The sequence below is a fragment of the Bipolaris sorokiniana genome (genome assembly GCF_000338995.1).
Source record: "Bipolaris sorokiniana ND90Pr unplaced genomic scaffold COCSAscaffold_3, whole genome shotgun sequence".
Lineage (NCBI taxonomy): Eukaryota > Fungi > Ascomycota > Dothideomycetes > Pleosporales > Pleosporaceae > Bipolaris > Bipolaris sorokiniana.
In genome coordinates this window covers 299,073-325,603 of record NW_006911897.1, presented here as the reverse complement: position 1 = coordinate 325,603, position 26,531 = coordinate 299,073, and the positions used below count along the sequence as shown (strand labels likewise).

Genomic DNA, 26,531 nt, shown 5'->3' with positions numbered 1-26,531 from the left:
CAACAAGTACCATATCCACTTAAGGATTCTGCCCATGGTAAGATCACCCGACGCACTGCCGAGGCTAAACAATGAATCGATAGAGCTTACACGTACGACACCTCAACTCAAGATTTAAACTCAATAGCTAGCTAGACCCACTATATGCGTTTGCAATCAATCCAAGGACCTAATCGGAAGAGCAACAGATCGTGATCCACAATGGCAGAGGCAGGAAAAGAGAAGGCACAGCATGAGTTGGACAATGAGAAGCTTGGACAATACCTCCAGCAAGAGATACCTGGAATCAAATTACCAGTGACATCAACAAAGATTGGCTATGGACAAAGTAACCCTACATACTATGTTGATGATGCCGCCAAGAACCGGTACATCCTGAGGAAGAAACCCAGTGGTGCCATTATCTCGCCCGTCGCACACCGAGTTGACCGCGAATACAACGTGATCAAAGCTCTAGGTACAGTCAATGGCTTCCCTGTACCAAAAGTATACTGCCTGTGCATGGATCCCGACATAATCGGAACTGCATTCTACGTACGTCACCTACAAAGCAAACCCACCTTTACACCACAACCCACTAACATGCCCTGAACCTCCCCCAAAAAGATAATGGAGTACGTTCAAGGCCGCATAATCACAGACCCAGCCCTCTCAACCCTCCCCAAGCAGGACCGCCGCGCGGCCTGGAAATCCGTAGTCTCCACCTTAGCCTGGCTCCACTCCATCCCCCCCTCCTCCATCGGCCTCTCCTCCTTTGGCAAAAAAGAAGACTTCTACACCCGCCACTGCAATACCTTCTCCCGCATCGAAGCCCAGCAGGCCGCCATCCGCGACGTTGCCACTGGCGCGCCCCTCGGCCGCGCTCATCCGCACTTCGACGAGACAGTAGAGTATATCCGGCGCCATGCACCGACAGGCCGCAGCAGCATTATCCACGGCGACTACAAGTTCGATAATATCATACTGCACCCTACTGAGCCTCGTGTAATTTCGATTTTAGATTGGGAGTTGAGCACGATTGGGCATCCGCTGCTGGATACGGTGTACCTTGTTAATCCGTATTGGAATCGGGCGACTGGGGTTATGCCGGTGCCTGGGGCGGAGGGCAGAGGGGGTCGGGAGGTTTATGATGAGGAGAATTTGGGGGAGAGTGGTATGCCGAGTATGGGGGAGGTGCTGGATGTGTATATGGAGAGGGCGGGGTGGGATCCGAGGGAGGATGGGTGGGAGGTTGCGAAGGTTTTTCATTTGATGAGGGTGAGTGGTGGTTATTTTCTTTTTCCCTTGCCATCTTCGTTGTGGTCGCGTCTGCTTTTTTGAGGGGAATTCGATGGTCGACGTGACGAGTCCTCTTGAGGTGTGAAGTTAGGCTTATGACGACAAGCCTTGCTAACACAGTAATAGGGAAGCGTGATAAGCCATGGCATTCAAGCCCGTACTATCAGCGGCCAGGCGAGCAGCAAGTTCTCGTACATGTATTTTGAAAATACCAAGCGTGGACTTGATGAAGCGATTCGCATGGTTCGCGAGATGAAAGCGAAGGAAGATGCAAAAAGCAGCTTGTAAAAAGACAAGAGCGAAAAGGAAAAGGAACGAAAAATACATAGTGAGCTTCTTTCTTTGATTCTGAGATGTTTTTCACAACATCAACTGTGTATAGCTAAAATGTGCGCTGCTCTATGTCACTGTTCTCACCCACTTACCTGCACTTTCCTTCATCCTCTCCTCCCCCCCTTACGCCCTCTCCTTTCCTCCTTCCCCGCGGGTACGCACACTCCTCTACATGTTACATCATGCACCACACACCATGCACGCAACCCTCCTCTCCTCCTTGCGACCCTCCCCACCCTCTTCCTCGCCATTCCTTCCTCGCGCTCAACGGATACACTCTCTCCGCGCCCGGACTACATCACCCCGAACTCACCTTCCTCTGTCTTTCCCGTCCTCCGCTCCACTCCACTCCACCATCCCCAAACTCCTCCTTCTCCATCCCACCCTAACCATTCCACTCGCCCCGAGCACAAACCCCCTTTGGCCCCGCCTGCCACTTCGCACTCCATTCCCCTTCCCCAACCCCCTCTCTAACGTCCGCACAATGCATCGCATAACGGTGTAGCCCACCCCCAATACCCACATTCCCAATCGCGCCCTCATCCCCTGTAAAGCGCTAACCCCCACCGGTCCATCACCACCCTCACCCTACTCAATTCCAAAAAAAAACCCCATCCCCCGAAAATCCTCCCTACTGATGACAAACCCCCCCCCCCCCCATTTCAATCCAGCCCTCACACTCAAGACAACCTGTCTGTCAACCCGCCTCAGCCAAACTAGCCAAACCTACATCCTTCCCCCTTACTACACAACACCCCGGCCTATACCCGCCGTCCTAAAACAAAAAAGTCGAGAACACAATCAAGCAATTGCAAATCCTATACCCCACCCTTGGCTCCTTTGCCCTAAAAAAGGGCTGGTGACATTGCAGTTTACTTGACAAAAAAGATCTAGAAAGGAAGAGGAGCCCGTTGTCGATCACACAACCTAAAACGCTGCGCACGGACGGCACACAACGCTTAATACTTACCTTTGTAGAGTACCCCAACGTCAAGTGTCGCAGCTTTTTTTTTACCTGCATGTGAATGTAGACGCGAATCGGCGTAAGGTGACAAGCACGCGCCACAGGTATGAGAGTGGGGGGTGTGTGCAAGTATTTGCAATTCCCAAATTTCAATTTTGTATTTATTTATTTGTTTTTATTTTGAATCGATTTGAGATGATGAGATTGCACTGAGTAGTAGTAGTAGTAGATAGGTAAGCGCTTGCGCGGGCGTTACTATTGCACATTGACGCACTTTTTGCCAAGCTTGCATTTTGGCCAGTTTTTTTGGCGTCGAGGAACGGTGGAGCCGCAGGGTAAGGACAAGTGTATATAGCGCAGGGCGAGGGGGGGCGACTCATTGTGTGTTTGTGATGAGTGGGGGGGGGGGGGTGCGGTTCGGAGGTTCGGGTGTTTGTGGGGCAATTGGGAAGGAGGCAGATTGGGCTGTATCGGGTTTGTGGTTTGCTTTGTCTCGAGATTTGTTTCGCACGTGTGCGAACTTATAAGGGTTATTCTCTGGTTGGGCGGCTAGGGGTAAGGGTGGGAAACAGATGGATGTGTAAATCAAAGTCGTACGAGAAAGGGCTTAGGGGTGGGAGCTTGGAATGGCTTGTCAAGTCTTGTTGCCTTGTTTCCTGAGGAAGCGGCGAGGAAGCGGGCTAGAAGCGCAAAGACGGGCAAAACGGAACTTTTTTGCCATCGAAGGTAGATCTAGACGGAAGGGATTTTTTTACAAGGGAAAAAGAGAGAAAACGGGAAACAGAGAAATAATAACAAAGAAACATGTGTGTATGGGAAGAGGCAACGAAATCGCGCGTATGCATTTTGAGTGTTTTTTTGTCTCTTTTTTTTTCTTCTTTCGAGGAAAAAAGTTGCAAGGGATGTTGGCTAAATCTAAATCATTTCCATTGCCCATAAGGGCGACGACAACCGTATGTCGGGATTCCCGCTCATGTTGAACCTTGTGGGATACCCTCCCCAATCATCCATCGCCCTTGTCCTTTTTCCGCGCGCAAAGCCACCCTGACAAACCGGTTCTGATCTGCTTCCCCCCGAACCCACTCAACTTTGGCAAAAGAGTGCCGTTGTTTACGAGGCCGCGGGGAAGAGAACCAGGAAAGAGAGAAAATAAAAAAACACTGGAGGGAATTTGAGTGTCCAATTTCGCTGCCGTCTCCCCAAATTTTTTAGGATTTCTTGTGACGCCGCGCTATGCAATTGAAAACCACACAAAAGACAACAGAAGAAAAGGAATAAAGACAACACAAGGCAGAAGAAGCAGTGAAAGACAGAAGAGGCGGAGAGAGGATGAGTTGACAACGAAGTATTGTTTGTCTGATTACAAGAGTTGCTTTGCACCGAAAAAAATGGGGTCTAGAACGCCGAAAGATACGCCCAACCAGTCCCGCAAACAAAACGGGGCAGAAGATCTAACAAAAGCTTCGAGACCTGCTGGCGGCTTTAAAACGGAAATGAACAAGGAAAAAGAGAGAGGAAAAGGAGATAGGGAGATAGTGAGAGAGAGATGAAATAGCAACCAACAAGACCGATTGGGGTATAAAGAGCGTGACTGCTTTTGATCTCACAGAGGGAAAAATGATGTGTCAAAGTACAGCGGGTGAAACGAAGAAAGGATAGGAAAATGCGCCCAACACAAAAAGAAAACGAGAATCTATAGTGTGTGTGGGGACTTAGTGGTCGGCAATGTCCTCATCCATGCCTGGGTAGATAATATCTGCCACGTAGATGGCTTGGATGTGCTTGAAGAGGACAAAGGCCCACATAGTGATGACGGCAATGGACAAACCATTGCCGACGTACAGTACCGTTTCATCTCTTAGCTGGTTGCCAATTGAGATGGTGGCAATGACAAAACCAGTGTTGGGGAAGACCATGGCCCACCATCCAAGATGGAAGTAGACGGCCCATGAGTTGATGACCTAAGAGTATTTGTTAGAAACACTGCTAATGTACAAATGTGCATAGAGAACTTACGGCAACGAGGGTAATCATGAAGAACCACATGGCAAGAACCCAGAGAAAGAGCGCGACAACAAGCGCAAGTGTCCTAAGAAGCTTTGCGTCGACCAGGCCATCACCCTGGAGGTCAAAGTCGTCGGGGAGCGCATTAGCCATACCAATCAGAGCCAAGCACGTGAAAGAAGGCGGGCCGACTGCGATAAACATGGCACCTCGATGTTCGCGATCGGGGTATCCGACTTGCATGAGGCGACCAATGTAATGCGCATACATGAGAATAGCAACGGTAAAACCAAGACCCTGGCATCCCAAGCCGGCGACTAGAATTGGCATTCTAGCAGACACTGGCTGTTCCTTTGCAATAACCGATGCGATCGTACCAGCAAGCATAATGGGGAAGATGGGCAGGAGCCACGAAGGCATGAAACTGTTGAGCTTGTAGGTGTGGCTGCAGAAGAGGAACGAGTACTGGAAGGAGGCTAGGCAGAAGGTGATGAAGGTGTATGACCAGAACGCGACTGCCATGGTGGTGACAGCCCACGAACGGTTCGGATGGTTGGCGTCGTACGACTCGATGACGTATTTCTGGGTTCCGGTGATGATGGTTGCGATGGATAGGAAGAAGGGACCGAGGAAGAGACCTTCACGCTCGTGCGAAATGGACGCTTTGAAGGAGCCCGCGTACTTGGTGAAGCGGAGAACCATGGTCATGGTGACACCGGTGAACAGGAGGAGGTTGAGGATGTAGAAGATGGCACCAATGGTCTTGATACCGGGGAAGGGATGCGGTTGGATGGCGATAAGCGTACCAAGACCACCAGTAGCCATGGTAAGAGTGTAGTTGGCCCATGTGTAGTGCGCCAGCCTTTGGCCGGGAGTGAGGTAGGGCTGGTTCGGGTCTTTCTTTCCAGGAATCTTGGTGTGCTTATCCCATTCTCCGTGACCATGTCCATCGCCGTGCTTAAGCTTCTCAAGGTCAATAGTATCCATTTGAGGCGCGGGTTCAGGAGCTGGATCCCGAAAGGGGTTTTCTGTCGGTCGGTGCAGCTCTTTTACGTCAACAGGGTAGCCATTAGCGTCCACTTGGGCGGGAAAGTATGCATTGTTGGATGCATAAAGGGGTGCGGGCGTTTGGACCCATGTGTTAGAGCGACTTGTCTCGCCAGAAGGAAGGAAACCTTGGTTCTGGGGAGCGGCAGGAGGAGGAAGAGATGAGTAGTGGTATGGGTTTGGAGGCGGTTGCTGTGGGGGTTGTTGATACTGCAGCACCTGTTGTGGTGGCGGTGCTTGTTGCTGTGCCTGTGGTTGTTGTAGCTGAGGAGCAGGAGACTGCAATCCTTGTTGAGGGCCTGGAAACTGAGAGTAATTGTTCACATCCTGGCTGTTCTGAGGAGAGTGTTGAGCTGATCGAGGCGCAGGTGGCATGCCATACTGCCCTTGGTTTGGTGGTGTTTGCATCCTAGGACCGGTAGGAAGGCCGTATGGGTTTGACTGACGGACTTGGGCGGGATATTGAGGCTGTTGTTGTTGGATGGGAAAGGGTTGTTGTTGTTGTTGAGGTGATTGTTGTTGCTGTGGTGGGTTGGATGTGAGAGGATACTGGTCGTTGTTGTAGGTATCCTTTTCGCCAAAGGATAGGCCTTCTGGCTGGTAACGGCTTTCCATTGCTGTAGTGAGTGAGTGTAGAGGTGGTGACCTGCACCGTGGAAGACAGGCAAACGGAAAAAGTCAGCGATAGTGGTGTGAGAGGCAAGGAAAACGAAACGTGTTGTAGCAAGAAGGAGTGGTAAGTAATAAGACGGCCCGTAGGAGTAGGCAGTGCTAGGGACTATAGCAATGTAGGAGCCAGGGCCGAACAAGCTCGACATAGGCTGGATGCTTCTACCATTCGGTCCTGTTTCGAACCACGCGCCGTCCGGGCACTAAAAGCAGCCGGCAGCTAGTCAAAGTGCCCCGAGTCGCCATGGTAGGACTTCAGACATCCTTGGCGTGGGTAGAGTGTTGCGTACGCCCTCCCTGGCATCCCTACTGACACTGGGCCGCTATCAAAGCACGTTCCTTGAGATAACGATCTGAGGTTGCCTTCGCTTCATAATGCGCCAGAAACGGAAACTCCGCTCTGATAGTGCCCGACACGCCAAGATGTTTGAGCTCGCAATTGTGGATTGGAGGTCAAGGGCAAGCGCTTGTTGAGGTCGATTGACATCCACTGTGGCTAAGTTGCTTGCGCATTCCGAGACGTCACGGTCTGAGAAGGACAAATCTTTGAAGGCATGTCATTGCTGTACGGTGGTTCCACCAGTGACGACATGTTGGGAATTGCTTTTGGCGATAGGGTTGTCTCACCCAAATGATATCTTCACATGCTGATCACGTCTAGACTAGCAGACAGCGCCCGAACGGCCACCTCGAAGCAAGAACAGGACCGATAGAATGCGGCCGTCTCGGATAGTGTCCGCGGTGCTAGGAGTCTCCCGCCAGCATCAGTGGGACCCCTATCAAAGGCAGGACGAACAGTGTCCGATTTGGATCACAGTGAGCAGCGGCGACGGCGGGCGAATGGGCTCCGTAATGGCCAAGGCGCGGACCCTACAGGCGGGACCTTGGCAGCAAGAGATTGAGATGCGGCTCAAGTTGTATAGCGACGGCGATTCGCGGTGAAAATAGGGGGCTTGAAACGGGCGACGAAACGCGTAAAGCGGACCTTACTGTGTCGTCTTTGATGCCAAGGTTCACGCGCCAAACACAGGCCCACTGCTTTCACGCCCGACGCAGCCACTTCCGCATCTTACAGGATAAGGTTTAGGAAACCTTGGCTTAGATGCTTGCGTATGCACAACACCGTTGGCTGACGATCGCTGCCAGGGAAACTTGACGTCGTCTCAAAAGTGCCAGAAAGACGCATCCATGGTCCACTCTAGGGTTTGATCTTGGTTCACATCCAGCCATGTCTTTGGTAAGTACATAGCCTACTTGGTTCTCGCCCTACAGACTACAAGCGACAAGCGCAGCGGGTCCCCCCTATGCATGTTCCATACGCCTGTCTATACCTGTAGATTGCGATGGGCGAGCGCGTAGCATCAATGGGTGGCTAGTCCTACTCGCAGTAAGGTTTATGCTATTGACCTGTGTATCCGCTTCGTCGATGATCAAAAATGGACCGCTGATCATCGTCGCCTTTGCGCGTCATGGCTGTTCCTGGAAGAATAGTGGCAGATGTGCTCTCTGCGCGGCGCTCTGCTTTGCTCGGCAGTGGGTCTCTTGAGGCAATGAGCGTGGGCAGTGCAGTCGATGGCATTCGCGGCCAAGATGTAATTAATTCGGACCGTGGCAAGTCTTGGTAACGCTGTCGCTCATCAATTCGACCAAGCGTACGAGTGAGCAATACGACGGATCTATTTAACTCATCAGTCAATAACAGGCTGCTATACCTGTGAACAGGCGACCCAAAGGGTTTATGGGCAGCAGCGGCATCATCCCTGGACGGTGATCAACATGAGGCTGACAGGCTAGCAGACAACGGGCTGTTCCGTGCCCTTGGCGACAGTGTTCCTTGGGCGCCCTTCCACATGGCAACCTTGCTGGTGGCCACACGTAGCGCAAGCACTGCCCAGCCACCAACAAGTCAGTTTGTCGCTAACTACGCTACAATAAATAAAAATTCTACATATGCAACCCGCCGATGTCTTGTCTTGTCGTGCACAAAGCCTTTCTGAACCCGATGGTCGCGCCCAACTCCGCCATACTGTCTTTTCTCGTACCGTCATTTGTCTAGTGTTTCACTGGGCCCTACGCTCCTTAGCCTTTGTTTGCGCGAGCGGCCATGAGGGTATACCCTAGGCGCCAGGGTAGATTAAGGTCTGCTCGGTCATTCATTACATAACAATGCGGACTAACTCGAACCTTTACCTCCGGCATACCCTAGGAAATGCATCATATCGAGTCTCTATGTCTCAAACGCGCTCACCATGTATTTTTCCGCCATTAATCTCCTAGAACCATAGCCAACTCACATAAGAAGAGCCCAGAGAGTCGCACAGCCTAGTGGAGCCATGCGGATACAGTAGCCATATCCGAATTTATTGAGAGAAAAAAACTCGTCCTCTCTATACGACTCCAAGAGCTCAATGCCTGCTAATTCCTTCTAATGAATCTCAATATTCTACATCTTACTCGCCTCGCGAAGAACTTGCTTGGTCAGCATCTCACCCTGTTTCCTTTGCTCACTCAGTCGCCCCATTTTCAAAAGGTTTGCTATCATTTCTTCGTCCCCATGATGACTGTTATGCTCGAATTCGGGCTCTTCGCCATACGCGACACGTGCTGCATCGACTAGGATTCTAGCTGTCATTCCAAATATCCTGAACGTGCTCAGACTGTCAGTTGCTGTCGGCGCAGGTCGAGCATCCCCCCCAGAAGATTCCTTGCTATCGGTCAAAAGTTCTGCGGGTTGCGACGGCTTGCGCAACAGTGAAGGCGAATGTGGAATTCTTGGCATATAGAAGTTATGCATCCTCCAGCGTGATTCGTGCCAGTCTGTCCAAGCACCCCTATACCACTTCTCTGGCCTACCGTCTTTTTGCACGGGCGCTGGGCCGTTGCCCTCCCATTCTTTTCGTAGGAAATTATGAAATGGTACAGTAAAAACGGCGGCTACTTCCTTGGGATCGAGACGGGGTATGAGCGTCTCTTCGACAGAGGCATTGCTAACTTCAGAAGAAGCAGGGTTGATCGGCGACCCACTGTCCGGACCAAGAAAAGCAACGCAAGGTCGGACTCCAAGTTCCGTCTTCGCCAAATTGGTAGGCAGCTCGCAGAGATGCTCTAACTTGAAGCCTCGAAGTTTTGCTTCATCCAACGGAAGTCCAATCTCTTCGTAGGCTTCGCGGCGGGCGACTTCCCAAGGTGATTCCTCCAACGTATCTGATTTACCTTGGCAACGTCAGGGCATAGTCATGATACAGATTAAGTGACGTACCGCCGGGCAGTGCGACTTGTCCCGAATAATTCCGAAGCTGCGCACTCCGCACCGTAAGCACCACCTTGAGCTCGCCATGGCTATCGGGGAAGAGCAGGATGAGTACCGCAGCGCGTCGAGTAAGGGGACAGTTGTGCCATTGCGTCGCTGGCGGTGTGTACTGGCGGAGACGACACAACGCTTGCTACAAGACGCATCAGTACGTGTAGTGGCTGGGCGGCGGGGAGGGGAAATGTTATAACGCGTCATGCGGCGGTACAACAAAGCGCTGACATACCGCTGATCTTTGGGAAAGCGCCATGCTTGCCATCACCTTGCGTTGAGCAAACCATGTTGTTGGTCTCATGAGAGATGGCCGGTGGTTGTAGCGCGCGAGACGTCAGTGGGGTTGATGTCATATGCCGAGGCTATCAATACTTAGGCGAAATGCAGGAACCTCATGGCAACCCGACAACGTCTAGCTGACCATAGTATTAAGTTTGGAACGGACCCGTCAAGACATTCACCTGCCATCGTTGCACATCACCGGCACGCAGTGGGAGTAGCATAACTTTTGAACAACTTTCATACAATTGAATCGCATCTCTATATGAAAGGAAACTCCCAATCGTTATCATCCGCATGCGTAGCCATGGAAGATTGCTGCAGATCCCCCCACGTATGCATACGTCGACAACTTGCAGCAGCTCCTCGAGGACATAAGAAAGTAACATGAAATTGCAGAAGAAGACCCATCCGTCAACTAAGCATCGTAAGTCTATCATATGCAGACATTCTTTTAGGGAAATCATTTCGCACATGAGAGACCAACGCCAAGATGCCGCGATGTAAGGACGGCTTGCTCGTCCCACCCCGAACCACTTTTGAACCAGACCAAACAGAGAGCACCACCTGGCCTTGCAGGCGTGCTCGAATTAGAAGACCACCGTCTCTACACCGTTACGCCACCTGGACCGCAGGAGGGGTAGGGAGAGACGGTAGGATGAATGCAGTATAGGAACAGCTTCTTAGATGAGGTCTGTGAATGCCGTTAGCAGCCGAACTTAATAACATACTCGGATTGGACAGAAACTTACCAGCCACGTTCATGGGCATCTCCTCGATTTGTGTGCTGTAGAACTGCTCAATTTCGCGCATCATGCGGACATCATCGGCAGTGACGAAGTTGATGGCAACACCCTTACGTCCGAAACGTCCACCACGACCGATGCGGTGGATGTAGTTCTCACGGTTGGCGGGGAGGTCGTAGTTGATGACAAGGGAGACCTGCTGGACATCGATACCACGGGCAAGAAGGTCAGTGGCAATGAGGACACGGGAAGATCCGGAACGGAACTCCTTCATGATGACATCACGCTGGGCCTGGTCCATGTCGCCGTGCATAGCAGAGACAGTGAAGTCACGGGCAGTGAGCTTGTCGGTGAGCCAGTCGACCTTTCTGCGGGTGTTGCAGAAGATGACGGCCTGGGTGATGGTGACGGTTTCGTACAAGTCGGACAGAGTGTCGAGCTTCCAGTCCTCCTTCTCGACGGCAATGTAGAACTGCTTGATACCTTCAAGAGTAAGTTCGTCCTTCTTGACGAGAATGCGGACGGGGTCGCGCATGAACTTGGTGGTGACCTCGAGGACATCCTGGGGCATGGTGGCGGACAGAAGGACAACCTGGGTGGACTGGGGCAGGAGCTGGAAGATGTCGTAGATCTGCTCGGTGAAACCGCGAGACAACATCTCGTCGGCCTCGTCGAGGACGAACATCTTCATGTGGTCGGTCTTGAGGACGCGACGCTGGATCATGTCGTGGACACGGCCGGGGGTACCAACAACAACCTGAGGGCCGTCCTGGAGGGCCTTCATGTCGTCGCGGACACTGGTACCACCAATGCAGGCGTGGCACTGGATTTCCATGAAGTCACCAATGGCAACAACAACCTTCTGGATCTGCTGAGCAAGCTCACGGGTGGGGGCGAGGATAAGAGCCTGGCAGGCCTTGACGCTGGAGTCGATCTTCTGGAGGGTGGAGATGGAGAAGGTAGCCGTCTTACCGGTACCGGACTGGGCCTGGGCAATGACATCGTTGCCTGAAGGATGTGTCAGTTACAAGTTCTGATTGTAGTGCGGGCAGCGCATATTGTTTGTGGAGGGGCAAACTCACCCTTGATGACGGGCATGATGGCACGCTGCTGGATAGCAGAAGGACGCTCGAAACCATAGGCGTAGACTCCACGGAGGAGCTCAGGCTTCAGGTTCATGTTGTCGAAGGAGTCGGTGACTTCATCGTAGTTGGACTCGATCTGGCCTGCGCGGGGTTGGTTAGCGTGCGCTCTAGGATTTTGCAAGTGAGGCGGTTATCGCTATCGTCGTCGCTGTTGCACTGCGGGGGAAAAGCGCATCTTCGCACAGCAACAGCGGCGTCGAAGTCTCTCTGGGAGAAGAAAAAACTTACCCTCGGGCACATCCTCAAGACCTTTGTCAGCCATGATTGCGACTGGGGAAGAGCGACTACTGGTGCTGGACCGTAGTCGAAGAGTTGCTCGTGGCGGGGTTGAAGCGGGGGGATCCTCTGGATGCCGCCGCTATAAGAGAGTACTTGTTGTGGAAGAAAAAACTAGATACCAGATCCTCTGCGCGAGAATCAAGTGGGTATCTAGAAATGAAGTGTGTTTTTTGTGTTGTGGTGGATTTGGTGATGATGAGGGACAGAAGGTGGGTGGGCAGCCGACGTTATAAGCAGGAGCCACCTGAGATTTTTTTCCAGGTGCTAGCGCCAAAATCTCGCTAAGACAAGCCAAAATCCTCGTCGATGCTTGCAGACGTACGAATACACTGGGCCTAGTCGCCCGCAAATAATTGTCTAGAGTACTATTATCCAAGGTCCGCGCCCCAGGCCCGATCAATGACTCCTTCCTGATCCCCCGTGATTGCATCTGAACCTCGGTTTGCGCCCGTGGAGCCGTCTGCGCAGTGTATATACCAAGCTTTGTTCTACGCTTTTCTTCACAATGGCCCCCGGCATCCTAGACCCCCCTGGCATCGCAACTGCCGAATCACGGCCCTCGAAAAAGCTCAAGACCTGTGCAGTGGCAACAACCGACTCTGACGATGAGGATGTCGCCGTCGCCGCCACCGCAGTCCCCTCGCATCCCTTGGGCATCAAGCCGGCCGGTAATGCCTATACCGCCCGCGAGAACATCAAGTCAAGATGCGGCCTCTTTGCCAGCCTACCGGATGAGCTGCTGAGCCACATCCTTGAGTCATTCGATGCTGATGTGCTGGTACGCCTGGGCAGTACCTGCCGTGCCCTCTATGCTTACACCAGACTGGACGAGCTGTGGAGAGCTTTATTCGTCAAGTAAGTATTAACCACGGTCGACACATGCATGGACTATTTTCTTCGGCTCTTGTCATTTTGTTGATTGCATCTCCACCATGGTTTCCATCAGATGATGTGCAGGAAGGATTTTTTCCTTGCAGGCTGTCTGAGCACGTTGTCTGAGCACGTTGTCTGAGCACGCTGCACGACGTCTGTCTGCTATGACTGTCCTTGGTCGCCTTATTGCTATACAGCTGTAGCCTGCGGAATCACGAGCCCAGTGCGCGAGTAGCGGTATGACTCAGCTCATAAAGCCTCCAGCAGTGGACTAGACAATTCACTTGTTTCTTTGCCTGTTCTCACATATCCTCTACTCAGGATTGGATCGAGGTCGACCGTTGGCGGTAAGCGTCAACGATTACTGAATCCGACAGTCTGATTGGCTATCCCATATAAGCTAGCGTGTTTCTTCCTTCGAGCCACTTTCTAGTCAAACACCGCCAATAATCCAGCGTACGCAATAGCTGATTTGCAAATAGTTCTCCGGCCGAAGATTTTGAATGGCGCGGAACTTGGCGAGCGACATATCTCAAAATTCCCAAGGAGCATGTCACCTCTTTCCCATGCAAAAACCTCTTCTCAGACACTCTGTACCGCCCGTTCCAATGTGCCCACACACCTCTCAACCTCTATGCACTCAACATTCCAAAGCATAACGAGATAGCTCGACTGTCAGATCTGAATTACGAAGAGTATGCTGAGACTTGGGTAAACAAGCCCTTTATCCTCACCACACCCGTCAAGCAATGGCCCGTGTACGGTACCTGGACACCAGATTACCTGCTCGAAAAATTCCCAGAAACAAAGTTCAGAGCTGAAGCAGTTGACTGGCCAATGAAAAAGTACATGTCCTACATGCACGACAACGCTGACGAGTCACCCTTGTATCTTTTCGACCGCGCCTTTGCAGAGAAGACAGGCATCGACATATCAGCACCACCCCACTCAAAAGAAGCAGCATACTGGAGTCCCACATGTTTTGGCGACGACCTTTTTGGCGTTCTAGGCGAACACCGCCCAGACTGCCGCTGGATGATCATGGGTCCAAAGCGTAGTGGCTCGACATTCCACAAAGATCCCAATGCTACATCAGCGTGGAATGCCGTTCTCACAGGCAGCAAATACTGGCTCATGTTTCCCGCTGGCCCAGGCATCGAACCGCCCCCAGGCGTCATTGTTTCAGAAGACCAGTCCGAGGTTACTTCACCACTGAGCATTGCAGAGTACATGCTGACGTTTCACAAACTTGCCCGCCAAACTCCAGGCTGCAAAGAGGGTATTTGCTACGCTGGCGAAGTATTGCATGTGCCCTCTGGGTGGTTCCACCTGGTGCTTAACCTCGAAGACAGTCTAGCATTGACGCAGAACTTTGTCCCAAGGAAGAAGCTGCCTGATGTCTTGGGGTTCCTCCGCGACCAAAGGGCAGAAGTCAGCGGCTTCAAAGAGGACGTTTGCGATAGGGCTTATGAGCTTTTTGTAGAGAGGTTGGGTGAGCAGCATCCCGACTTGCTCAAGGAAGGTCTTGCGGAGTTGGAGAAGATGAAGACGAAGAGTAGAGGGAAGTGGGAACAGCTAACAAAGGGAGATGGAGAGGAGCAAGAAAGTGGAGGCTTCAGCTTTGGCTTTAGCGGAGATGATGATGATGATGATATCCCGTGAACACTTTAGAAAATGCAAAGTTCATTGAATTTGTAAACAAAAAAAAATCATCTGTCTGCGTATTACTATGCGTTTGGGTATAGTTCCTTCATAAAATCGTAAATCATAAACGCCATGTCGTTCATCGATGTGTCCTCTTGTTTCCCCTCTCACTTTGCGTGGTTGATAATCTCAGCATACATGTCTTCCGGCACCTTGCCAGCAAAGCTCATAGCCACACCTATGATCTTCTGAGCATTCAAGCCGGGCAAATTACGCAGAATAGTGTTGGGACTGTACTCGCATGTTAGCATGCGTCGACAGAAAGAAGAGAAAAGCCATCTTACCTAGGACTGGTCAGAATATCCGCACGAATAACAACCAACTGAGCAACAATGCACAAGATGTTCAAATGCGGACCATATGCAAAAAGAAAGTCCCAGAGCTGCAGAACCTCCGGCAGAGGCGGCGTACACGCACACATGGTCAGCACAGAGGCAAAAGCATAGATCCTCGCCTCCATATGGTGCGCCATGAGGTACTCGTAGAGCTTGGGATCCACAACCTCGAGCACCCTATCCACAAGCGCCAATCCCTTGTGCACGCCCTCCATGGATCCGCGCACATAACCGGGACACTCTTGCGTAATCAACCTCTCAAAGCCCGTAAACGCCTCGACCTCGCTGCGGGCGGCGTACAGAAAAGGTCCGCACAGCACATTCATGCCCTGCACATAGCCAATCTGCTCCGCGTCATTCGTCGTCGACGCCTCTGTGCGCGCGCCCCCCGTCCGCGACATCACAGTCGAAGTGTCTGGGCTGCCGCCGAACTCTGATAGCGTGGGGGGTGACTGCCACCCATTGACACGTGCCTCGTGCGCATCGTTGAGCCGCCACGCCACGGCGTTGAGGACTCGCGTAATGCTGTTTTGCGTGACGCGGCGCCGGAAGAGGGGATCGCCTTGGAAGGTGCGGAACGTGTCGTTTTGGATTTTGGCGTGCGCGGGCGAGGCGCCTTGTCGGACGAGGTCGAGGTACACGTCTGTACGGAGCGGCGGCGCGTTCAGCAGGATCAGCCAGATGTAGATGCGTAGTTCCGACTGTTTTAATGGCGAACATGACGTTGAATTAGCCTTTTTGCGGATTCACAGACACTTGTGGGCTCGAGCGCTTTTTTCTCCATGCTTTGCCACGCATACAGCCTGTTCCATTGTTGTGGCTTCTTTATTTTCGTGGGGCTGGGAAAGGGGCGCGCGCAGAGCGAGCGGCGGAGCAGCAACGTACCATGCCCTCGCTGTTTGCGGGAATGCCTTTGGTCAGGATTGTGTAACGCAGTTCCTGGAGGTACTCCTCCGGGTCGCTTGCAGAAGCTCCCTTGAGGAGCAGCATGTCCAAATTCGTCATTCTTGGAGGGAGGGGGTGTGAAGAGCGTTTGCAAGCGATTGGACTCGACCCGTGTTTGGAAGTTTGGTTTGGCGTTTCTCGCCTGCCGGTTGGCAACAGTACTACGTAGTAGTCACGGCCTTGGCGCGCCGCCAGCCTCTCATACGCGTTTCGAGGGTATCATGTTCCGTTCCGTCTCTGTTTCGTTCTTGCTGTGCAGACGGAAAGTCTTATGCCGCCTACGGCAGGCTTGGCTCTGCTTGTCCTCGATGCTAAGGCTTTTTGCCAATTGTGATCTGGAATGCAAAAACAACAAATTGGAGTATACTACATCGTCAGGTCTTGGCTGTACACATGTCATTTCAATATGCAATGACAAATTCCGTAACAACAACGGCAACCTAAAAGACTACCAAGCCTATCTGTGTAATCATGTTTGACCCATGTCAACTATATTCCTAATTCCACCCCCAAAGCCAAGCCCGAATTCCAAAAAAAACCACAAGACTAAGAATAGGCCAGAAGCAAGAGCGAAAACGACAAATCGAGCATGCAAACACGCATACTGCCCAGCTTCCTTCGTGTCGCAGCTGAATGACTCTACATCCTCGGAGCACACTCTCCAAATGGTATACATGTTTATGTAAATATCAAACGCTATCGCGAGCCGCCTGCCCATGTATGCCACAAGGCTTCACCAGGACTGGGCATTTACTCTCTTACTCACACCGTGAAACCAATACCTGTGAGACAGACTCTACCTCAGAACATTTCTCCTCCGTCTTTCTCCGAAAACGTCGCTGATTGTGTTTTGAAGCCGCGGAGCGGGTGGGCTCCGCGCTGACCGAGTCTTGTCAGCAATTGTGTCAGATGTGGATGTGCAACTGGGCATTATCTTCACAAGAACCTTATGAATGACTATTTTTATTTTTTATCGAGGACAATTCTTCCACATACGACCATCGGCGAAGTATTTCACTGGGTCCCGTTCGCTCCCCACACGTTAAGCCTTCGACCGGCGGACTAGTAGTCAGGTGGGTGACCACTGGCGAATCCCCGCTGTTGTATGTTTTTTTGTACCTTTGATTCTGAAAAAGCTTCTTAGAATAAAGCCTACTAAATTGGGGTTGCTTTGAAGGATCTATTAAATCGGTTTGCCCAGATATTTCTTAGCGTGATAGTAGCACAAATGTTTTAACAGGAAACAAAGTACTTAGCACATGAAGAGTAGGAATAGATAGATTTAATCGAATAACGAAGAGAACTACTTACTAAAACTTCTTCTCGTTTATCATTAGGCTTTGTCCTTTTTAATATATACCTTCACTCATGTACTGTTGATTAAAGTAGTTTATATACCCAACAGATTAATATCATTATATGAGAAGTTCACCTCAACCCGCCACTTCGACAGTCATGTCTTGATTTCCCCTTCCCTATATTCCCACAGACAACTATCCCCCTACTCCATAAACAACTCAATAGGTGGGTTTGATGGGTGAGGAAGACATGGTTGTTTCTGCTCTTCTTTTAGTTGAAGAGGGAGCAGAGTAGATTTTAGGAGCGCTTAATACAGGCGTGATGTGTATTAAGAAAGGGGAATAAATAAATAAATTGAAAAATGAAGCGCTGAAAATCTGGGTATTCAGCTGTTCAAGCTCAATACCGAACCTCAGCTTTCCTTGCATTCCCTATAACACTCACCAGTAGAGATGCTTACTCGATGACAACACATGCATTCGAATTCTCAATCTTGCAGCTCATGTAACCCCGCAACGACATATGCTACCCAGAAAAATACCCATAGTTCCGACTATTTCCCTATTAGCGGAAATGGGCATTGGAGTTCCGTCTGTGCAGAACCACATATACATGCATGCATACCAGATACCTAATACGTAAACCCAAGAAGTCACTGAATACAGGAAGCAGGAAGAGGAAGGAAGTAACAATACTTAGTCGAATAGATATTATTGCAAAATAAATTGTAATACACCAACTCGGTTGTATTGCACTACGCTACACGATCTAGAAGACAGGTACATCATGTTCCATAACAGCATCTAGGAGCAAAATAGCAATGAACAGTGGCAAACATATTATTCAAGTGTCATTCACCCAATCTCCTATCAAGCAACAGCCACGCCATATGCCCACAAACTACCATACGATCTTTCAACTCAACCTCCGTAACGATGATTTCACCACTATAGACCTACATCTATTCTATCCCACACAAAAACTCGCCTTCCACCGTACCCCACGCCTCACCCTAAAAAAACCACAGACACCAAAAGAAGGCAAGCATATACCATACTACATACTTACCCTCCAATCCTGCCATCCGATCCTACCATCCCACTCCACCATCTCCAAAATAAAATCCCTCAACAATCCATCCCTTACGCTTCTTCCCCCTTACCACGAGTCTAACATTCACATTTACACTTTCATCACCAAAAACCACCTCGCCCACCCCCCTTCAAATCTCTCACTCACATATCCGCCCAAATTTATAAACTTCGACGCTACGTAAGTCAGCCTTGCGTTAATCTTGGTACTAACATCGAGACTACTATAGCTGGCTTTGAAAAAAAAAAGGTTCAGGGATATACTAGGGGTGAACTAACATAGTGTGCGCTACTGCGGTAGACATGTTACTAAAAGAGCAAAAAGGGGAGGGGGGTGGGGGGGTAAAAGAAGTTTAAATATAACGCTTCTTAGCTTTAGTACTAGAAGAAAAGATTACACATGGACGAGGAGAATTACACACACGCATGCAAACGAAACCATTATCCGCTTTACACCAGCGTTAAAGCCCCAAGATAAAAAGGAGAAACTCACGTGAAACTGAAAGAAGTGAAAGAAAAATGGCAAGAAGCCATGATATAATCTCCCCTCGGACTCTTAATGCCAATCCAATAAACTACCCCCCCCCAATCTCCGTCTCCCTCTTCCTCAATGACATAACCGCTAAAAAAAAGAAAAAAGACAAGTTGAAAAAAGAAGACGCCAATGTCCCATGTTTGTCTGCCCTTCCCGCATCACTCCACCTCATCCCATCCCCCTTCTCTCTACAGAGTATGAAAAAAAGGAGAGAGAGAGAAGAAAATAAAATAAGTAATATCACACATACACAAACACGCATACACACATATTCAGCCTCGACATCTGTCTCTCTCTCTTTCTGTCTTGCATCTTCTCATATCATCGGCGGGCTAATAAACCACCCAGCTTCCGCATCTGCATCCCCACTATCACAGTCCTCAAACTCCTAATTCGTCGGCTGTCGCGGCAAATGCAAGAAAATAGTACACTTTTCAATCTCGACGTCTTCCTTCTTCGCAGCCCCTGAAGGCGTAGTAGCAGCTCCCGCATTCTCAGATGACTCTTTCCGTTCCTTTTCCGCAATAATTTCGATTTCGATGCGATTTACGCCGCTAAGGAGTTTGGCTTCAAATAAGGGTTCGCCTTTCTTCTTTCCGCCTTCGTAGCCAGGTCCTGGGCTGGCGCCGTTGATGCCGGCTGTGACTGGGACGCGGTTTGCTTCAAGGGTCTTGTTACCGTTGACGGTGACGAAGAGGCGGTACATGCGGTTGGTAAGTGCGATGGGGAGTTTGGGAACAATCTGAATGTAGGAGTGGGCGGGCGCGACGACTATGGTGGCACTGTACATGGTCTTCTGCTTGTTGGCGAGTATGTTGACAGACCATGGCTTTGATGAACTCAGAGCGGGATGCGTATTTAGTGTGATTCTGGGTATTAATGCGTCTTGGTAATCTACCGTCATTAGTAAGAAGGATCAGCCATTCCGACAGACTGCACTTACTCTTGAGTGGAGTCTTCCTGAAGCAATCAACCCGTGGTACAGGAGGCGCGTGGTAGCTCTGTTGTTGCGGCGGAGGAGCGTAGTGGCCATTCTGCAGACCAAGACCGTTTGGATGTGGACTGCCACTGGCTGTGCGAGACATGTTGTGTGGTGGAGCCATGTGTGGATGTGGTGCTTGTACCGGAACGCTGAGTCGTGAGCTATCGGGCGCGGTGCTTGCGGGCCTTATTGCGCTCAGCGCCGGAGACTGTACATCTTGCTTGACACCGTTGACGGCTGGTGGAGACCCCCCAGTTTTACCTTGAGCAGCAGACAGTGGTGCGCTTGTTGAAGCACCGCCCTTGGGCCCAGAAAACGGATTTGCTGATGCTCCAGGCGTTGCTGCTTCACCAGATGCGGCTCGTGATGATTGGTTCCCCATGCTATTGAGTACATGCCGTTGTTGCCGTAAGAGAGCGTCGTTGTCAACAATAACACCCGGAGTTGCAGAATCACGAGCACTTGGAGTATTGGGCTCTGAGCCTGGGCTTGGTTTGAGTTTTAGCTTCAGTTGCTGCTTGGGAGCTGCTGATGCCGTCGACATGTTAAGTTTGAGCTTCGGCTGTGTTGGCTCGTTGACTTTTGACTTGGCCTCTTCAAGTTTCTTGTAAAAGATTTCCTAGGCAAGTTAGAAAAAACCTTGGTCGGAATGGATTCAGCGTACCTCAAGCTCTAGCGACAGGTTGTAAATATCACTCCCATCTTCATTGTAGATACGAGCATTCTTCCAGATCAAGCTGAATGCACTTTCAAAAGCATCCCAGCACTTGAACAGGGTATGGCCTGTAGGAGCTTCGCGACCAATGACGCCGCGCACTTTCTTCTGTATTGCAGATAGTGACATGGGATCCTTGATCAGCTGATAGTAATCCTTCAAGCTCCGTGATGGGAGATTTTGGAAGGGGACGAATATTTGTAGGCCTTGACTAGAAGGGTGTTAGCATGAGTTCAATGCAATGCAGCTGAGGCACACCACTTACTCCTCGTATTCAACAATCTCCCGCACAATCTGTTCCTGTGCCTGTTGAAAGGTCTTGCCTGTATACTCGGCGCGATCGTTGTCATCGGGTGCTGCAGACGCCGACTGTCGCAATTTCGATGGAGCTGGCGTGGCTGATGCTGCAATGGCAGCTGCTCGCCGAGGGCGTTCGACGGTGTCATGTGTAACGGGTGTCTGTGGGACTCTGGGCGTTGATACGACGCGGGGCGACGGTTTTGATGGAGTCGAGTTGTCTTCACCAGGAATGGGAGTAGCTACGGCGACGTAGTTGCCGTCCCGGTATGCTGGGTTGTGCTTCACCATCCAATTGGAGGCTGTCTTGCGTAAGCGCTCGGCATCTTCGTAGATGACTGATTTCTTGTCGTTGTAGGCCTTTGCGTTGTTGACGAGTCGTTTACAGTCGCTCTCGACTTGAGCCAGGCTGGAATACTCCCCATTGAGTAGTTTTTTCTGAGGCGCCTCAAGTCAGCAATCACGCACGAGATGTATGAACAGTAACCAATAGTAAGGGGTGGCGGTGGTGTTGAATTCGGATTGGTGTTGGTGAAGGCACATGGCATATGGGTGAAGATTGAAAAGGAGTAAACAATAAGTAAGCATACCTCGATGGTGTCTATCGCAATGGGCAGCTTAGTATACTCGTAGTAGTCAGGTACTTCGTCCTAGACACGGCTGTCAGTATGGGCGCTGATGGCAACGGGACCAGAACATACCCTATCTGGCAGGGTAAGGAAGTGAACTGCTATGGGTCGTCCCCTGCAGGCTGTCAGTAAGAAATCGCGGGAATTGCTCGCCCGAGGGCGTGGAAGCTATGCTATGCGAGACTAGCGACAGAGGCCGAGCACGCACGTCTTGTCTTTTGCCTGCTTCAGGCTGTCGAGGAACTTCAAGCCCGCGGTCGTCGTCGAGGCTACCGTCTCCGAGTTGGCATTGGTGTCGGCCTGCACGCGAGCGGGTCGCTGTCAGTAAAGGTTCGTAGGCTATTCCACCATGTTCTCCAGGGAGTCTTCGATGCATCGCCGGCGCGCGCGTGGTGTTGGGGGCAGCGAGGGAGGGGCTGACGGAGGTGGTGGTGGCTACTCGTCGAGCCCCCCAGGTGTCGCGCGCTCTTGTCCAAAGCCCATCCCGCATCGCGACCAACACGCCTTGTGCATCTCCAGAACACACCCCGACGATGCATCAATCCTCGCCCATGAACTGCACGTACCGGCCCTTTTTGTCGCTTCGCAGGGCGATTGTCGTGGTCGCTCGCAGCAGCGTTGGCGGCTTTCCGTTTGGCCGCGCTTTCCATTGCCAGTACTTTTGCGATCGCGTAGTCTATCCGAACGAGGCCCACAAGGTCTCGAGGCGAGTAACGAGTGTGGCGGCGGTGCAGTGAGTTGCGCGTTCAGTCGTCAACCCGGTGGACGCGCCGCAGTGCTCAATCTAGGGTTCTCCCGGTTCTGCCAAGACTTCGTGCACGAGCCAGGCAGTGAGTGCATCACAGACGCAACACTGTCGTTGTTGGACACACATCAACCAACAATAGCAACACCAATAAAAACAATCACAACACACATTGTCCCCCCAATTTGGAACTACAAACACTGATATCACCATTCAAGAGCTACTAGGCGCGGTGTCCTGGCTGTTGTCTCTCAGGGGTATACATGGAACAATGAGACCCTCCGCTAACACCGCAGCAAACCCATCATGTTTGTGACAACACCTCAGTAACAAGGAAAAGACTGCCCAACAAGCTCCTTTACTTGCTTGCTGCTTTTTCTGATGTTGCGTTCTTCTCAAACTCTGCTCGCGCCTCCTGCTCCTTCATCTCGCGCACCTTGGCAAGCACAACTTCTCGGAAGATGGCTCCCTTTGCAATTCTGCTCAGACGTCCAGGTCCCTTGCCTGTGCCCGGCGTCTCCTTAGTCTCCAGGCTCTTGCTGTCTGAATGTCCAGCAATGGCTTCACCTGCAGCCTCGCGCGCGTTGGCAGGCACGTCAGCCTCGCCAGGCACGTCTTCCTCCTCGTCTTCCTGCATCTTGAGCGCTTCAATGCGGTTTGCAAGCTTGACCAATTCGATACCGCGCCTGAGGCGAGCCTTTGCCGCGTATGCCTTGATCTCTGGCACCAAGTTGTGATCCGTGGCAGTTTTTCCGCTGAGCCATACGTGTCTGAGGGCAGCCTAGAAATTGTTAGCCATCAGCCGATACACGAGACAATTTTGCTCACTTCGCTTGTCGGTCGCTTGGCTGGGTCGGGCTCCAGTAGATTCTTGATAAACTCCTTGGCCTCAGGGCTGACTTCCTTCCAGTAGCGCTCGTGGAAAATGACGCGGCCATTCTTGCATTCCTCAATCAAATCCGCAAGGTTCTCTGATCGGAACGGTGAATATCCGCAGAGCAGTGTGTATGTGATGACTCCCATAGACCACATGTCGACGGGCTTTCCGTGGCCCTTCTTGAGCATCACCTCAGGAGCAGCGTATCCGAATGAGCCAGCCATGGTGGTTAGGACTTCAGTCTTGGAGTCAAGCATCTTGGCGATACCGAAATCAGCAAGTACGAGGGATGAGTTTTCGTCGCGTGTGAGATAGAGGAGGTTCTCTGGCTTGAGATCTGTCTATTCTTAGTATCGCTGTGGTGAGCCAGCGGACGCACGACAAACCTCTGTGTACAACATTGTTCTGGTGAAGATAGTTGACTGCGTCAAGTACCTGTCGAATCGTCTCGGCGGCGTCCTTTTCTGTGAACTTTCCCTTTTCACAGATACGGTCGAAGAGCTCTCCACCAGTTGCCAATTGGGTCACAATGTAGTATTTGTCCTGGGCAGAATGTTAGCTTGCTAGCCTGCCCCACGTCCTCGTCAGCATGCCTACCCTTGACTCGAACCAGTCGTGAAACTTGACAATGTGCGGGTGCTTCATGCGCTGCAACATCTCCAGCTCGTCGTAGACCATCTGCTCGTTTCCGCGGACATTCTTCTTCAGGATAATCTTGACGGCGACCTTGCCCTCGGGACAGTCAGCCTCCCTGACAATACCGTACGTTCCGGCGCCTAGTGTCTTTCCGAAGCGGTATCGTGATCTGCAATTGGTACGTTCAGTAAGGATACAAGCGGGCGCGGGGTATCAAGAAGCACCCACTTGCGATCATAGCTATCGGGCTGGCCGTGCAGCTTGTTGAGCATGTTGGTCACTGTGCACGCAGTCAGTCAGACGAGCAGCTTGCAGCGCAATGTAGAGAATGGGCATATACTCATGATGGGCAAGCCGGTGTGCAGTTATACGACTGCGGCGGGAGTGTTTTGGGGGTGTAAGGTGAAGCTTGGGGGTGCCTATCGGGCGCGTTCAGCTGGCGGGGAGGTTGGTGAGGGGTAGGTATCAACAGATACGCAGGAAGCAAGGCGTTCTGAACGAGGAAAAGAGCGGGCGGCAAAGGGAAAAAAGAAGTGGTGAAAAAGGAGGCACAGGCTGAGCTGGGTCAGCAATAATAAGTCCAGGGTCTGTTTCTGGACGAGCTGGAGTTGCACCTGGGCCGACGGTGGGGGCAGGCGCAGGCGCACCTGAAAGTCGTGTCCGCCTCGTGGCCTGTGGCTGACTTTTTGAGGCGCAGCACCGCCTAGCTGCGTAATCTAACCATGTCTATACGTTCGTACCAATACTCTCTGTGTCTATGTATATCCCGCTGCCGCTGCCGCTGCTTCCTGATGGCCATGTATGCAAGGCTGCATTGGCACTGCTGACGGCACTGCTTTGCAAAATGAGGGCAGCAGCCCGTTTGGCGAATATCTGCTGTCAGCCGCCATCACTCACTCCACTGTGGCTCCTGTCATCTCTAGCACCCAAAGCATGGGCCTTACCGAATCCACTCGAGGCGCATCTGGCGCGCCTCCATGAATCTTTGTCGCCAGTAACAGTATGTGTAAAAGAGGATAATACATCATAGGAAAGGAAAGAGACGTCAGTCTAGGGAGGAGCCATCAAACGGTCGGGCGTGAGAGCCGATCCTGGTCGTGCAGCGGGAGCAAGCCTGACAGGTTTGCATGTGCGATTCCTACGTCATGCTGTTTTGCCCATACATAAAATCAGGGTCTTGATCAACACACACACAACTATCACTTTTCTTCAGCTTTCTCCAACCTCTCTCTAGCACCAGTAATTTGTCTATAACCCTCACCTCACAAACACACTCTCAACTTTCAACCATGGCTGTCAGCTTCCTCGCCATCTTCGCAGGTCTCATCGCCTTGACCGCAGCCTACCTGTACGTTTTCGGCATCTCGCCTGAGCTAAAGCGCAAGATGGAGCGCCAGGCACTCAAGACCATGGGCGAGAACAAGATGTCTTACATGACCAAGGGTAAGCCGTGACATGCCCCCACTTCTTTCGCATTACTACTTAGGATACACTGACACATTGCAGATGCCCTCGACAAGGTTCCTGCCTCCGACCAAGAGAACATCAAGACCTTCAAGAAGGGCCTTGGCAACCTGGCCGGTGGCGCCACCCAAAACCCCATTGGCGAGCAAACTGGTGAAGCTGCGGACACTCTCACCCGTCCCTTTACTGGTCGCTAATGCCCCTTCTTTGTACAGTTCACGCAGTCACCCAAGCCAGGGATTCGGCGTCGAACTCTACTAAGAACGTGTGGCTTGACTGGGACACCGTCCAGAGTTATCCCAAAGCTGCGCTTGAACGTGTCTCGGCAGTGACGAACAAGGTTCAGGATACCGCTCAGTACCACGTTCCAAAGAAGGCGGAGTAACGGCGTGATGATGTTTGGGTGGATGAGCGGCTGGTTATCTTTGATGAGCGTTCTCGTTGTTCGGATATGATTATGACGCATCTCTTTTCTTCTTCCGGTGGCTGTTACCGCCTCCTACGACCTTGACGACCCCTTTGTAATAACACTCAATATCTCATGAACCTCAACTATTCAATCAATGTCTTGATCTCACCTCATCTTCCTACTGTGGCCCCTCTACTCCACACTAACCAAGCAACACCCTCCCAACACAGCACAATCCCCCAGAACACAACCTGGAATGCGACCTTCTTCGTCTTGTGCTGAAAATAATGCATCCCCGCCAGTGCACCCGGCCACCCGCCAACAAGCGCCAGCGTCTGCAACGTCGTTTCCTTGACCCTCCACTCCATATTGCGCGCCTGCATCTTATCATACCCATAAAACAAAAACGTAACCCCACTAATAGCACCAGCATACATAACCGCATATAGGGGAAACCGCGACAGAGCGTATAACCGCATCAGCGTCGCAGCGGGGAGAAGCAGCGACGCCACGCCAGCGAGCGTTGCTACTGTCCAAGGTCGATGACGGGGACGTGCCCGTGGCACCATCTTTGCGCGTATATATGTACGCGGATATTTACTGGTGGCTCCGAGGATAAAACGTCATAGATGGATTGTTGGACACAAATTTTTTGAGCAGACGTTTGGGCGGGGTGAAAAGCAAGGCTACGATGGCGCTGTGTTCTAAGCGACTCGTATGCCCTGTCGATCTCCCGGTTTGGCGGGTTGCAGGGGCGCTTGGGCGGATGGGGGTTAGTATGGATGTAAGTAGTACACTTTGACTTGTAGTTATCGTGACCTTTGGCCTGGTTATGTGAAGTATGGAGGATATTTTTTTTGTTCTGTTCTTTCTTGGTGTTACTTGGAATAGATTTTATGTGGGGTTGCTGGTGTCGGAAAGAAAAGTATCTAGTAGTATTGATCAAG

At 51.4% G+C, this 26,531-nt stretch overlaps 11 protein-coding genes across 11 annotated transcripts; 4 read left to right on the top strand and 7 right to left on the bottom strand.

Annotated features, from left to right (window-relative positions):
- Positions 1-74: 74 nt before the first annotated feature.
- On the top strand, positions 75-1,696 carry COCSADRAFT_187864 (uncharacterized protein). The gene is made up of 3 exons (XM_007698576.1): positions 75-534; positions 607-1,257; positions 1,405-1,696. Exons 1-3 carry the CDS (start codon positions 202-204, stop codon positions 1,564-1,566), a joined length of 1,146 nt encoding a protein of 381 aa, XP_007696766.1. The 5' UTR covers positions 75-201; the 3' UTR covers positions 1,567-1,696.
- An 11-nt stretch (positions 1,697-1,707) lies between these two features.
- On the top strand, positions 1,708-2,155 carry COCSADRAFT_283805 (uncharacterized protein). The gene has a single exon (XM_007698575.1). The coding sequence runs from the start codon at positions 1,784-1,786 to the stop codon at positions 2,114-2,116; it is 333 nt and encodes a 110-aa protein (XP_007696765.1). The 5' UTR covers positions 1,708-1,783; the 3' UTR covers positions 2,117-2,155.
- A 2,132-nt stretch (positions 2,156-4,287) lies between these two features.
- On the bottom strand, positions 4,288-6,241 carry COCSADRAFT_82580 (uncharacterized protein; the record flags this gene model as incomplete). The annotated part of the gene is made up of 2 exons (XM_007698574.1): positions 4,288-4,536; positions 4,592-6,241. The coding sequence occupies 2 exons, from the start codon at positions 6,239-6,241 to the stop codon at positions 4,288-4,290; spliced, it is 1,899 nt and encodes a 632-aa protein (XP_007696764.1).
- Positions 6,242-8,387: 2,146 nt separating this feature from the next.
- Positions 8,388-9,935, bottom strand: COCSADRAFT_110350 (uncharacterized protein). The gene is made up of 3 exons (XM_007698573.1): positions 9,832-9,935; positions 9,555-9,738; positions 8,388-9,508 (listed from the first exon to the last, which is right to left on the bottom strand). The coding sequence occupies exons 1-3, from the start codon at positions 9,898-9,900 to the stop codon at positions 8,739-8,741; spliced, it is 1,023 nt and encodes a 340-aa protein (XP_007696763.1). The 5' UTR covers positions 9,901-9,935; the 3' UTR covers positions 8,388-8,738.
- Positions 9,936-10,077: 142 nt separating this feature from the next.
- On the bottom strand, positions 10,078-12,378 carry COCSADRAFT_283690 (uncharacterized protein). Its single transcript, XM_007698572.1, has 4 exons — positions 12,019-12,378; positions 11,707-11,850; positions 11,484-11,632; positions 10,078-11,216 (listed from the first exon to the last, which is right to left on the bottom strand). Exons 1-4 carry the CDS (start codon positions 12,029-12,031, stop codon positions 10,494-10,496), a joined length of 1,029 nt encoding a protein of 342 aa, XP_007696762.1. The 5' UTR covers positions 12,032-12,378; the 3' UTR covers positions 10,078-10,493.
- A 14-nt stretch (positions 12,379-12,392) lies between these two features.
- On the top strand, positions 12,393-14,583 carry COCSADRAFT_135567 (uncharacterized protein; the record flags this gene model as incomplete). The annotated part of the gene is made up of 2 exons (XM_007698571.1): positions 12,393-12,903; positions 13,404-14,583. Exons 1-2 carry the CDS (start codon positions 12,554-12,556, stop codon positions 14,581-14,583), a joined length of 1,530 nt encoding a protein of 509 aa, XP_007696761.1. The 5' UTR covers positions 12,393-12,553.
- A 149-nt stretch (positions 14,584-14,732) lies between these two features.
- COCSADRAFT_83362 (uncharacterized protein) lies at positions 14,733-15,965 on the bottom strand (the record flags this gene model as incomplete). Its single annotated transcript, XM_007698570.1, has 3 exons — positions 14,733-14,856; positions 14,910-15,661; positions 15,846-15,965. The coding sequence occupies 3 exons, from the start codon at positions 15,963-15,965 to the stop codon at positions 14,733-14,735; spliced, it is 996 nt and encodes a 331-aa protein (XP_007696760.1).
- A 3,253-nt stretch (positions 15,966-19,218) lies between these two features.
- COCSADRAFT_83143 (uncharacterized protein) lies at positions 19,219-22,103 on the bottom strand (the record flags this gene model as incomplete). The annotated part of the gene is made up of 8 exons (XM_007698569.1): positions 19,219-19,724; positions 19,774-20,431; positions 20,477-20,738; positions 20,793-21,262; positions 21,415-21,474; positions 21,526-21,568; positions 21,662-21,753; positions 22,020-22,103. The coding sequence occupies 8 exons, from the start codon at positions 22,101-22,103 to the stop codon at positions 19,219-19,221; spliced, it is 2,175 nt and encodes a 724-aa protein (XP_007696759.1).
- A 453-nt stretch (positions 22,104-22,556) lies between these two features.
- COCSADRAFT_157432 (uncharacterized protein) lies at positions 22,557-23,983 on the bottom strand (the record flags this gene model as incomplete). Its single annotated transcript, XM_007698568.1, has 5 exons — positions 22,557-22,979; positions 23,027-23,412; positions 23,462-23,618; positions 23,673-23,880; positions 23,940-23,983. The coding sequence occupies 5 exons, from the start codon at positions 23,981-23,983 to the stop codon at positions 22,557-22,559; spliced, it is 1,218 nt and encodes a 405-aa protein (XP_007696758.1).
- A 559-nt stretch (positions 23,984-24,542) lies between these two features.
- COCSADRAFT_178766 (uncharacterized protein) lies at positions 24,543-25,560 on the top strand (the record flags this gene model as incomplete). The annotated part of the gene is made up of 3 exons (XM_007698567.1): positions 24,543-25,154; positions 25,218-25,328; positions 25,391-25,560. The coding sequence occupies exons 1-3, from the start codon at positions 25,001-25,003 to the stop codon at positions 25,558-25,560; spliced, it is 435 nt and encodes a 144-aa protein (XP_007696757.1). The 5' UTR covers positions 24,543-25,000.
- Positions 25,561-25,563: 3 nt separating this feature from the next.
- COCSADRAFT_283644 (uncharacterized protein) lies at positions 25,564-26,268 on the bottom strand. The gene has a single exon (XM_007698566.1). It carries the CDS (start codon positions 26,151-26,153, stop codon positions 25,755-25,757), a length of 399 nt encoding a protein of 132 aa, XP_007696756.1. The 5' UTR covers positions 26,154-26,268; the 3' UTR covers positions 25,564-25,754.
- Between the last annotated feature and the right edge of the window lie 263 nt (positions 26,269-26,531).

Bases quoted from the DNA above. Each gene is read 5' to 3' on its own strand.
- COCSADRAFT_187864 (XM_007698576.1), top strand. From the start codon at position 202: ATGGCAGAGGCAGGAAAAGAGAAGGCACAGCATGAGTTGGACAATGAG. The intron at 535-606 runs GTACGTCACCTA...TCCCCCAAAAAG, and splicing joins TAATCGGAACTGCATTCTAC to ATAATGGAGTACGTTCAAGG. The intron at 1,258-1,404 runs GTGAGTGGTGGT...ACACAGTAATAG, and splicing joins AGGTTTTTCATTTGATGAGG to GGAAGCGTGATAAGCCATGG.
- COCSADRAFT_283805 (XM_007698575.1), top strand. From the start codon at position 1,784: ATGTTACATCATGCACCACACACCATGCACGCAACCCTCCTCTCCTCC.
- COCSADRAFT_110350 (XM_007698573.1), bottom strand. From the start codon at position 9,900: ATGAGACCAACAACATGGTTTGCTCAACGCAAGGTGATGGCAAGCATG. The intron at 9,739-9,831 runs GTATGTCAGCGC...TGCGTCTTGTAG, and splicing joins CGCTTTCCCAAAGATCAGCG to CAAGCGTTGTGTCGTCTCCG. The intron at 9,509-9,554 runs GTACGTCACTTA...GACGTTGCCAAG, and splicing joins ACAAGTCGCACTGCCCGGCG to GTAAATCAGATACGTTGGAG.
- COCSADRAFT_283690 (XM_007698572.1), bottom strand. The intron at 11,633-11,706 runs GTGAGTTTGCCC...CACATCCTTCAG, and splicing joins CATCATGCCCGTCATCAAGG to GCAACGATGTCATTGCCCAG. The intron at 11,217-11,483 runs GTTGTTGTTGCC...CAGTCCACCCAG, and splicing joins TTGCTCAGCAGATCCAGAAG to GTTGTCCTTCTGTCCGCCAC.
- COCSADRAFT_283644 (XM_007698566.1), bottom strand. From the start codon at position 26,153: ATGGTGCCACGGGCACGTCCCCGTCATCGACCTTGGACAGTAGCAACG.